General features: G+C 39.0%; 1 protein-coding gene across 5 annotated transcripts in view; it reads right to left on the bottom strand.

Annotated features, from left to right (window-relative positions):
• Positions 1-2,367: 2,367 nt before the first annotated feature.
• Positions 2,368-12,638, bottom strand: part of ZMYM5 (zinc finger MYM-type containing 5) — a 90,673-nt gene continuing 80,402 nt past the window's right edge. For all 5 annotated transcript variants that reach the window (XM_067713854.1, XM_067713855.1, XM_067713856.1 and 2 more), the window contains one exon: positions 2,368-4,003. In XM_067713854.1, coding sequence (XP_067569955.1) covers positions 3,245-4,003 — 759 coding nt within the window. In that variant the 3' untranslated portion in view covers positions 2,368-3,244. The remainder of the gene's footprint in view (positions 4,004-12,638) is intronic.

Genomic DNA, 12,638 nt, shown 5'->3' with positions numbered 1-12,638 from the left:
CGGGTTTCAGGTTTCCCTTGCTCTGTATCTGTAGGCGTGAACTGGAATAACTGCTCTTCACTCCAAATGTGACTTCCAGGGCAGTGATGCATAACCATCTACTCTCCAAGCTTAAAAGCTCAGCTGCTGGGACTTCCCTGGTGGTCCAGTGGTTAAGACTCCATGCTTCCACTGCAGGGGGCATGGGTTCGACCCCTGGTTGGGGAACTAAGATCCCTCATGCTGTGCGACGTGGCCAGGAAAAAAAAAAAAACCCACAACTGAGCTGCTTAAAAAAAAACCAGTCATAAGCTTTTGAACACCTTCTCTAGTGCAGAATATCACACCACTGTTTTCCCAAACTAACTTCTCACTTTCTCAAAAACAAAGACTTGTGTATGTGGCTCAGATTATCCTTTCAACTCTAGTTAACTTCTCAAATTCTTAATTTCATCCTAACGTGGTCACACTTTATAGTTCAACATTATAAGAGATATGCTCCACTTCTCAAATTTTGTACTTCACGTTGTCTTTACCCACCACCTCTTTCCCTATGGCCTACCGCTGATGCCAAGGAGCTGGAGTTTCAACCTGAAAGCAACGGGGAACTTCAGGGCTTTGAAACAGAAGTGATACGACCTAAAATAATACAGCGTCACTCCCTCCACCAAACTTGACTGAGCTCTTTGCTCCAATTACTCATTCACTTCTCCATCCTGTACAGCGAACTATAACTTATACATACACAGTGGCTATTAGCAACTCTTACTTGACTACAGTACTGAGTAAGGGAGGGACAGGGGATCACAGGAAGAAAATGGCTCAAGGTAAGAGTCTTTTTTTTAATTCTTTATTTTTTAATAATTTATTTATTTTATTTTTTTTTGGCTGTGTTGGGTCTTCATTGCTGCATGCGGGCTTTCTCTAGTTGTGGGGAGCGGGGGCTACTTTTTGTTGCTGTGTGTGGGCTTCTCATAGTGGTGGCTTCTCTTGGTGTGGAGCACAGGCTATAGGCACGCAGGCTCACTAGTTGTGGCGCACGGGCTTAGTTGCTCCGCAGCATGTGGGATCTTCCTGGACCAGGGGTTGAACCCGTGTCCCCTGCACTGGCAGGTGGATTCTTAACCACTGCGCCACCAGGGAAGCCCCAATGTAAGAGTCTTAAATACAGCAATTTTGAAAATCTGAGGTTTATGAAAAAAATTCAGTTGTGCTCTGTGAGATGACAAAACCAATAACTTGCCACTTCTTGAGGGCTGTTATTCTGAATTGCCCTTCCTAATTTTTGATATTAAATTTGTAGCAGGAGATAATTTTTTTCTAATGCCTTTTCTCAGTGAAATTAAAATGATGGAAACAGACCTTGGGTATGTCCAGATCAGAGGTGACAAATCCTGCAGCAGGTGAGTGGGGGACGGTAAGCAGGACTTTCACTTACTGTTTTCTTGCTTCCTTCTTTCAGGTGAGTCCATACTAATTTTACAATGTGAAAAAAAGAGCTAGATGAGGAAAAAGAAACTAAATGATTCACCAGGCTAGAGAGATTTACTTTTATCATCTTCTGAATTTACAGTTGACTTTTTCTTCAACATCTCATTATGAAAAATTTCATACACATCAAAAAGTTGAAAGAAATTTACAGTGAACACGGATAAACCCAGCACCTACATCTTTTGAATTTTTCACATTTAACTCATTACCACGTGCCTCATAGGTGTGCCTGCAGTATGCTGAAGAAATGAAAGAAGTTAAAAGTTGAGGATCTAATTTTGTCTTCTCAATGGATAAAGTAGCCACTGGTGGATTTCATTAGTTTGCTCAGATACACAAGCGTCTATCTAAGACAATCACATAACAAATCTGTCATTTGATTAACAGGTAAGTGTTCATGGAATAACAGGCACAGGAACCATTTGCAGAGGGACTTCAGAACTGGATATGCTCAGTGTCCCCACAGGCCTCTAGAGGAGGCTGGATTTTGGAAACACCCCAGAGCCCCATTCAGACCCAAATATGAAAGGCTGAAATGGTCCAGCTGTCAGAAAACAAAACGGTTATAAACTAATGAGAATGATCTTCCTGGTTATTCCCCAAACACTTTTCTGCGCTGGCCTCGCCTAGAGAGTCTGCAAGCGCTCCCGTGTTGGCCCTACCAAGGACGCATCTCGATCTGCTCAGGCACCGCTCACAGGAAAAGCCTTGAAACAAGTGTATGTAAGGATGGGATACACAACAGAACTGCTGTCAGAAACCAGAAACAAAGGGAGAATTAGTCAATACATGGTGAAGGGAACACTGATTAACCAACTGAAAAAACTGACACCCTTAATTTTCGTAAGTGTATTTTTCTTTCAGATGAAAAGAAAAAAATGCCACAACACAAAAAGGTTAACTTACTATATTTTTATTTTAATATTTCTTATATTTGTACCAACATAAAAATAGGTATACACTCTTTATGCTTATAGTTTTTACATGACAATAAAAGCTAAAACATTTACAAATTAAGTTAAAACAAAACCAATAAAACACAAAATTCATCACTTTAATCTATTTAACATGACAAATGATGCTGCTTTGCTCAAATAATAAAATAACATTTTGCCCAAATGAAATGAACCGTAAGTATTTGGTTTAACGGCAGAAAGCGGCAGTCTCAGATCCCGTCTCTCTCTGAACAACAACGCTTGTCCACCTAAGCACCTTGTTCCACTGGTACTGATAAATTCAAGTCTTTCCCTCCCTCCCTCTTTCAGAGTATTAGCCACACCAGTCAAATGTCAGCCCTGAAGTGCCCAGTTTATTATTTATTTATTTATTTATTTTTTTGCGGTCCGCGGGCCTCTCACTGTTGTGGCCTCTCCCGCTGCGGAGCACAGGCTCCAACGTGCAGGCTCAGCGGCCATGGCTCACGGGCCCAGCCGCTCCGCGGCATGTGGGATCCTCCCGGACCGGGGCACGAACCCTGGTGCCCTGCATCGGCAGGCGGACTCTCAACCACTGCGCCACCAGGGAAGCCCTGAAGTGCCCGTTTTAAAAGGTGTGAATTGAAAAACTGAAAAGATCAACAATTGCCTTCACTGAAATCGGCATTAATCACTACAAATCCAATTAGCTTTAGAATCTGGAGCAGAAACCATCTTCACTAGTTACTTGCTATGATACTTATTGCTAATGAGCTGATGAATCACTCCGTCTGGGAGCCTCAGCACAGAGGCACCAACTGTCAGGGTACAGGCCTGAGTAAGTGTGCGACCTCATCATGTCAGATCAGGTCTAAGGTGTACAACAGCTTCACGCCCTCCTTTCCCATGTTCTCCTGTAATCTGTGTTCCACAGTTTTACTTTTTTTCAAATCAGATTTTAATTTTGAATATTTAACACTATTGTTGATGTGCATTTCACTCTCCTCATGTTTGCTAAGAATATGTGATAAATGCTGCCAATCTTTGCAACCATTCTCATTCTTTAGTTGATTTTTTCCTTCCCCAAAGAGTTTGCAATATAGACAAAACACAGAATCTTTTGAGGTCGAATAAAGTAACCAGGATCTAGTGGTTTTTTCACCATTTGGAAGAATTCTTGTATAGTAAGTTTCTGAAAACTTCCTCCCTGTACTGTCCTTTGGAAAGTTAAAATTTCTCACTTGAGGTGGATCATTTTCAACTAGAGTGTCCCTTTCTTTAATACTCAAAATTCGGGGCCATGTACCCGGATCTGCAGAAAGCACAGCTGGTATAATGGAGTCTTCTGCTTGTTTCTCTTCCAGTTGCTCTTGAAATTTATCAGCTATGGTTGACACAGAAGGAGGTAAATTCACATCCTGTTGGACCAATGGTGTATCTTGGCTACATTCTGCTGAAACTTGTAGTTCTGAAGTCTTTTCCTTTTTCACTGGTATTCTTTCTATTTTTTCCAAAAGTATATTCAATGACCCATACAATTCTCTTTCATTTTCTTCTCTAACAGCATTCCTTTTTCTGTTTTCTGATGCTAGCACTTTTTTTGAGTTTGTTTCCATCATCTGAGGAAAAATAGATTACAATTTTATTTTAAATTATTAACACTGAAAAAAATTAATGTATATACAAATGCCCAATAAGCACATAAAAAGATGCTTATCATTAATCATCAAAGAAATACAAATCAATACCACCACATACCCATTCACACCCACTAGGATGGCTGTAATGAAAAAAGAGATGATGACAAGCATTAACAGAGGTGTGGAAACACTGGAACCTCCTCAGGAGCTGGTGGCCATGTAAAATGGTGCTACTGCCTGGGAACACAGGGGCAACTCCTCAAAGTTACCAACAATGCAAAAATGAAGACATATGTCCACACAAAGACTTGCACAAAGTGTTCACAGCAACACTAGTCACAGTAACCAAAAAGGAGAAGTAACAATGTGGTGTTATCCATACAATGGAATATTATTTGGCAATAAAAGTTAAGTGCAGTAAAGATATATGCTATGACTTGGATGCACCTTGAAAACAGTTATGATATGTGAAAGTCCGTCACAAGGTACCACACAGTATATGACTCCATCCCATGAAAAGACACATTAGCTCTCTGGAGTCAATAAAATAAAAATGCAAAAACACAGTCAAAATAACACAGGTGCATACACTGTGAAGGACATCCTGCTAGCTGTAACATTTTAGTACAGGGACCACGGTATCCGACGGCGCTCAAGGAACTAAGAGCATTGTTGATTCAGTCCCGAACGCAGCACAGCGCTGAGCTAAGAGAAGCAGGAGTGACACGATCAGGTTTGTGCTCAAGAAAGACTGCTCTGATGGCACAGCCGTCTCCGGTGCTCAGGAAGGCCGGGGTACAGACAGGCCAGGAGGCTGGGGGGCAGTTTGGGCAAGAGGGGAGGGCGGGCACGTCGAGGGTGTGGTGCTGGAGACAGCGCCGGGAGAGGGTAGGCAGTAGAATATGGGTTAGCTGGTAACTGAGCGGCTCTGGGGACGAAGACAGAGGAGCAAACGTAACCGAAGTTTCTGCCAGGATGGGGGAAGTTTCTGACCGGATGGGGTTGTTTACTGATTTGGGAAACAAAGAAGGAAAGCAGGTTTGGAGTTTCAGTTTTAGACACAGAGTTTGAGATACCTGTGGAACATTCAAATGGAAATTAGATGGATGTACTAGTGTGAAACTGAAGAAATACGATCTATCGATATATTCCGGAAGTCATCAAAATATGTATTCACTGAAACTATGGGATTGGATAAGACTATACCAGAAGAGCATATTTAAGAAGAAACAGAACGCCAAGGACTGTTAGAGTTATTTTTTTTTTTAACATAACCAAACCCAAGCCTTGGGCTTATTTCTTCTCTTCCTGAGTTTCTCGGTAGTGAGTAGGCAGTCAAGTTGTTATAATTCCCCACACATCTAAGACTCATCATCCTGGAGATCACTAAATCGAATCCAATGTAGATCCTAGCCTCAGGGAACTCATGGCGTTCGTATAATTAAATGTTGGTATCAGATGCACTAGAGCATATATACTATGTACATTTTTTTGGCCACACCACGTGGCTTGCGGGATCTTACTTCCCCACGTTAATTAAGGTTTCAGGTGTGAGGTCAAATCTAGCTGTGTGACTTTCGGTATGACACTTCTCTGAAATTCAGTATCTTTAACATAGTTCAAAGGTTTTATTTATTTGAAATTGAATATACATTTAATAAAGAACATCAACTAATGATACCTGGCTAATTAAAACAAATAATTAAACTAATTAACCCCCCCCCCCGTTCCTAGAAGTTAACAACTTTCAACATTTTTAGCTGATTCTTTTCGTGTTCACTTCCAAATATCAAAATAACATGTTTGTATTGCTTTTACTGATTTTTCCTCCCAGTTTTAGGCATCACTATTGACTTCTCAATGAGGAAGATGCACAATTAGTTCTCCTTCTCACTGTGCTTATCACACACACTCACTCTCCAGCCACCTACTCATCCTTTTTCAACTCTGGCACCACTGATACTTGGCCAGATAATGCTTTGTTGTGAAGGCCTGTCTGGCCCCCACTCAGTGATGCCAGGAGCACTCTCCCAGTTGTGATAAAAAAAAAATGTTGGAAGACCTTGACAAATGTCCCCAGGGGAACAAAATCACCCCCCATTAGGTCAGTGGCCAAGACCCAGATTCCATCTTTACACTGATGACTGTGCATGCTATTCTGAGATAAGCCACTAACTGATAAGCCAGTTTTTCCTTAAGGTCCTCATGTATCACCAAGGCTTTCTATCGTGAAGGCCTGCCACTAACCACTTATAAACACTAACGTGGTACGGGGAAAGCACATTTACAAAACTTCTGTATTATACAGAAATATCATTCCTGTGCTTGCCAACTGCTTATGAGCTATGTACATGACTGACACATGCATGGTAGAAGACAAAAAGACACTTTGGGGGGGGGATCAGAGTGGCAGTCAGGATAGTTATTCCAGCAATTCTGAATAAGTGGCTGCTGCCTGTTTCGACTATGTTCACTTTCCCATTTGTACCCCCTCCGGGGTTCGTTTAAAAGTAAAGACTGATAAGCTATGAGCCATCCTTACGTTCTTCAGAGGGTAAGCAGTGTATCTGTCTGAAGTTTATGAACTCATTGTTCTTAACTGAGCAAAAGCACAGAGCCTAAGCAGGTACAGGTCAATCATCCACACACACATACATACCCACGTACAAATATGACTTAAGATAGTTACTTATTACCAAAGCAGAGAGTATTTTTTTAATTTAACCTTTTATACCCAAAATATTGTCATTCAACATGTAATCAATATAATTTTTTTTGAATTTTATATATAGCAGGTTCTTATTAGTTATCTATTTTATACATATTAGTGTATATATGTCAATTCCAATCTCCCAATTCATCCCACCACCACCACCACCCCTGCCACTTTCACCCCTTGGTGTCCATACGTTTGTTCTCTACATCTGTGTCTCTTATTTCTGCCCTGAAAACCGGTTCATCTGTACCATTTTTCTAGGTTCCACATATATGAGTTAATACACGATATTTGTTTTTCTCTTTTTGACTTACTTCACTCTGTATGACAGTCTCTAGATCCATCCACGTCTCTACAAATGACCCAATTTCATTCCCTTTTATGGCTAAGTAATATTCCATTGTATATAGGTACCACATCTTCTTTATCCATTCGTCTGTCTATGGGCATTTAGGTTGCTTCCATGATCTGGCTACTGTAAATAGTGCTGCAATGAACACTGGGGTGCATGTGTTTTTTTGAATTATGGTTTTCTCTGGGTATATGCCCAGTAGTGAGATTGCTGCGCCATGCGGTAATTCTACTTTTAGTTTTTTAAGGAAACTCCATACTGTTCTCTATAGTGGCTGTATCAATTTACATTCCCACCAACAGTGCAAGAGGGTTCCCTTTTCTCCACACCCTCTCCAGCATCTGTTGTTTGCAGATTTTCTGATGATGCCTATTCTAACTGGTGTGAGGTGATATCTCATTGTAGTTTTGATTTGCATTTCTCTAATAATCAGTGATGCTGAGAAGCTTGTCATATGCCTCTTGGCCATCTGTATGTCTTCTTTGGAGAAATGTCACTTAGGTCTTCTGCCCATTTTTTGACTGGGTTGTTTGTTTTAATATTGAGCTGCATGAGCTGTTTATATATTCTGGAGATTAATCCTTTGTCCATTGATTCGTGGACAATATTGCAAATATTTTCTTCCATTCTGAGGGCTGTCTTTTCATCTTGTTTATAAAAGCTTTTGCACAACAAAAGAAACTAAGTTTCATTAGGTCCTGGTTGTTTATTTTTGTTTTTATTTCCATTACTCTGGGAGGTGGGTCAAAAAAGATCTTGCTGTGGTTTATGTCAAAGAGTATTCCTCCTATGTTTTCCTCTAAGAGTTTTATAGTGTCTGGCCTTACATTTAGGAATTTAATCCATTTTGAGTTTATTTTTGTGTATGGTGTTAGGGAGTGTTCTAATTTCATTCTTTTACATGTAGTTGTCCAGTTTGCCCAGCACCACTTATCGAAGAGGCTGTCTTTTCTCCATTGTATATTCTTGCCTCCTTTATCAAAGATAAGGTGACCATTTGTGCGTGGATTTATCTCTGGGCTTTCTATCCTGTTCCATTGATTTTTGTGTATGGTGTTAGGGAGTGTTCTAATTTCATTCTTTTACATATAGTTGTCCAGTTTGCCCAGTACCACTTATTGAAGAGGCTGTCTTTTCTCCATTGTATATTCTTGCCTCCTTTATCAAAGATAAGGTGACCATTTGTGCGTGGATTTATCTCTGGGCTTTCTATCCTGTTCCACTGATCTATATTTCTGTTTCTGTGCCACTACCATACTGTCTTGATTACTGTAGCTTTGTAGTATAGTCTGAAGTCAGGGAGCCTGTTTCCTCCAGCTCCGTTTTTTTCCCCCTCAAGACTGCTTTGGCTATTCAGGGTCTTTTGTGTCTCCATACAAATTTTAAGGTTTTTTGTTCCAGGTTTGTAAAAAGTGCCACTGGTAATTTGATTGGGATTGCATTGAATCTGTAGTTTGCTTTGGGGAGTATAGTCATTTTCACAATATTGATTCTTCCAATCCAAGAACATGGTATATCTCTCCATCTGTTTGTACCATCTTTAATTTCTTTCATCAGAGTCTTATACTTTACTGCATACAGATCTTTTGTCTCCTTAGGTAGGTTTATTTCTTAGGTATTTTATTCTTTTTGTTGCAATGGTGAATGGGATTGTTTCCTTAATTTCTCTTTCTGATCTTTTGTTGTTAGTGTATAGAAATGCAAGAGATTTACGTGCATTAAATTTGTATCCTGCAACTTTACCAAATTCATTGATGAGCTCTAGTAGTTTCCTGGTGGCATCTTCAGGATTCTCTATGTATAGTATCATGTCATCTGCAAACAGTGACAGTTTTACTTCTTCTTTTCCGATTTGTATTCCTTTGATTTCTTTTTCTTCTCTGACTGCTATGGCTAGGACTTCCAAAACTATGTTGAATAACTGTGGTGAGAGCGGACATCCTTGTCTTTTTCCTAATCTTAGAGGAGATGCTTCCAGTTTTTCACCATTGAGAATGATGTTTGCTGTGGGTTTGTCATATATGGCCTTTATTATGTTGAGGTAGGTTCCCTCTATGCTCACTTTCTGGACAGTTTTTATCATAAATGGGTGTTGACTTTTGTCAAAAGATTTTCTGCGTCTTTTGAGATGATCATATGGTTTTTATTCTTCAATTTGTTAATATGCTGTATCACACGGATTGATTTGCGTATACTGAAGAATCCTTGCATCCCTGGGATAAATCCCACTTGATCATGGTGTATGATCCTTTTAGTGTGTTATTGGATTCTGTTTGCAAGTATTTTGTTGAGGATTTCTGTATCTATATTCATCAGTGATACAGGTCTGTAATTTTCTTTTTTTTTTTTGGTGTCTTTGTCTGGTCTTGGTATCAGAGTGATGGTGGACTTATAGAATGAGTTTGGGAGTGTTCCTTCCTCTGCAATTTTTTGGAAGAGTTTGAGAAGGATGGGTGTTAGCTCTTCTCTAAATGTTTGATAGAATTCACCTGTGAAGCCATCTGGTCTTGGACTTTTGGTTGTTGGAATATTTTAAATCACAGTTTCAATTTCATTACTTGTGATTGGTCTGTTCATATTTTCTACCTCTTCCTGGTTCAGTCTTGGAAGGTTATACATTTCTAAGAATTTGTCCATTTCTTCCAGGTTGTCCATTTTATTAGCATAGAGTTGCTTGTAGTAGTCTATCTTAGGATGCTTTGTATTTCTGCAGTGTCTGTTGTAACTTCTCCTTTTTTATTTCTAATTTTATTGATTTGAGTCCTCTCCCTCTTTTTCTTGATGAGTCTGGCTAAAGGTTTATTAATTTTGTTTATCTTCTCAAAGAGCCAGCTTTTAGTTTTATTGATCTTTGCTATTGTTTTGTTTCTATTTCATTTATTCTGCTCTGATCTTCTATGATTTATTTCCTTCTACTAATTTTGGGTTTTGTTTGTTCTTCTTTCTCTAGTTCCTTTAGGTGTAAGTTTAGATTGTTTGAGGTTTTTCTTGTTTCTTGAAGTAGGCTTGTATTGCTATATACTTTCCTCTTAGAACTGCTTTTGCTGAATCCCATAGGCTTTGGATCGTTGTGTTTTCATTGTAACTTGTCTCTAGGTATTTTTTAATTTCCTCTTTGATTTCTTTAGAGATCTCTTGGTTATTTAGTAACATATCATTTAGCCTCCAATTGTTTGCGTTTTCTACATTTTTATCCCTGTAATTGATTTCTAATTTCATAGCGCTGTGGTCAGAAAAGATACTTGATATGATTTCAATTTTCTTAAATTTACTGAGGCTTGATTTGTGACCCAAGATGTGATCTATCCTGGAGAACTTTCCGTGTGCACTTGAGAAGAAAGTGTAATCTGCCGTTTTTGGATGGAATGTCCTATAAATATCAATTAAATCTATCTGGTCTATTTTGTCATTTAAAGCTTGTGTTTCCTTATTACTTTTCTGTCTGGATGATCTGTCCATTGGTGTAAGTGAGGTGTTAAAGCCCCCCACTATTATTGTGTTACTGTCGATTTCCTCTTTTATAGCTGCTAGCCGTTGTCTTATGTATTGAGGTGCTCCTATGTTGGGTGCATATATATATTTATAATTCTTATAAATTCTTCTTGGATTGATCCCTTGATCATTATGTAGTGTCCTTCCTTGTCTCTTGTAACATTATTTTAAAGTCTATTTTATCTGTATGAGTATTGCTACTCCAGCTTTCTTTTGATTTCCATTTGCATGGAATATCTTTTTCCATCCCCTCACTTTCAGTCTGTATGTGTGTCTAGGTCTGAAGCGGGTCTCTTGTAGACAGCATATATATGGGTCTTGTTTCTGTAACCATTCAGTGAGCCTGTGTCTTTTAGTTGGAGCATTTAATCCATTCACGTTTAAGGTAATTATCTATGTGGATGTTCCTATGACCATTTTCTTAATTGTTATGCATTTGTTTTTGTAGGTCCTTTTCTTCTCTTGTGTTTCCCACTTAGAGAAGTTCCTTTGGCATTTGCTGTAGAGCTGGTTTGGTGGTGCTGAATTCTCTTAGCTTTTGTTTGTCTGTAAAGCTTTTGATTTCTCCGTTGAATCTGAATGAGATCCTTGCTGGGTAATCTTGGTTGTAGGTTCTTCCCTTTTATCAGTTTAAATGTATCAGGCCACTCCCTTCTGGCTTGTATTCTGCTGAGAAATCAGCTGTTAACCTGATGGGAGTTCCCTTGTATGTTATTTGTCGTTTTTCCCTTGTTCTTTTCAAGAATTTTTCTTTGTCTTTAATTTTTGCCAGTTTGATTACTATGTGTCTCAGCTTGTTTCTCCTTGGGTTTATCCTGCCTGGGGCTCTCTGTGCTTCCTGGACTTTGGTGGCTATTTCTTCTCCCATATTAGGGAAGCTTTCGACTATAATCTCTTCAAATATTTTCTCAGGTCCTTCCTCTCTCTCTTCTCCTTCTGGGACACCCCCTATAATGCGAATGTTGTTGCGTTTAATGTTGTCCCAGAGGTCTCTTAGGCTGCCTTCATTTCTTTTCATTTTTTTTCTTTATTCTGTTCTGCAGCAGTGAATTCCACCATTCTGTCCTCCAGGTCACTTACCCATTCTTCTGCCTCAGTTATTCTGCTACTGATTCCTCCTAGTGTATTTTTCATTTCAGTTATTGTATTGTTCATCTCTGTTGTTCTTTAATTCTTCTAGGTGTTTGTTCTTTAATTCTTCTAGGTCTTTGTTAAATATTTCTTGCATCTTCTTGATCTTTGCCTCCATTCTTTTTCTGAGGTCCTAGATCATCTTCACTATCATTATTCTGAATTATTTTTCTGGAAGGTTGCCTATCTCCACTTCATTTAGTTGTTTTTCTGGGGTTTTATCTTGTTCCTTCATCTGGTACAAAGTCCTCTGCCTTTTCATTTTGTTTATCTTTCTGTGAATGTGGCTTTCCTTCCACAGTCTGCAGAATTGTAGTTCTTCTTGCTTCTGCTGTCTGCCCTCAAGCAGAAGGTAGTTTTGACATGTACTCTTTTGAAACGATAACGTGACTGCAATCTTCTATAAGCTGCACCCAAAAGCTTTGTTAAATATGAGGCATAATATATACGAAGAAGATAATAAAGATAACATAAATAAGCCTTCCTTGCAAAAACTAAAAAATCAACTATGGGTATCCACTGTTTCCTCTACTGTGTAATAAGCCTCGCACTTCAGAGTTACTTTTCCTTAAAAGCTAACCATTTAAACCCTCGTCCAGTGAAATGGGGTTAAGAACATTCCTGGTTTTACATTGAGGATCCATGTTAAATTATTTTTTTTTAATTAATGTTTGTGTGGGATAATCTGAGGTCTGGCTTATTTATGTCCATACCAACAAAAAAATTGTTCCAGCACCATCTGCTGAAAAAAATCTTGCTTTTCCCATCCAAATGATTTTGTACTTTCTTCTAAAATCAACTGACTGTATTTGTGTGGTTCTATTTCTGGCCTGTTTATTCTATTGATCTATTTGTTTATATGCCAATACCATACCACTTTGATTACTATGGCTTTTTAATGTCTTTTTTCCCAGGTTTACTGA

The sequence above is a fragment of the Pseudorca crassidens genome, chromosome 18, assembly GCF_039906515.1.
Source record: "Pseudorca crassidens isolate mPseCra1 chromosome 18, mPseCra1.hap1, whole genome shotgun sequence".
In the NCBI taxonomy this organism is placed as follows: Eukaryota; Metazoa; Chordata; class Mammalia; order Artiodactyla; family Delphinidae; genus Pseudorca; species Pseudorca crassidens.
The sequence above is the reverse complement of the archived record's forward strand: the minus strand, read 5'-3'. Positions and strand labels throughout refer to the sequence as shown.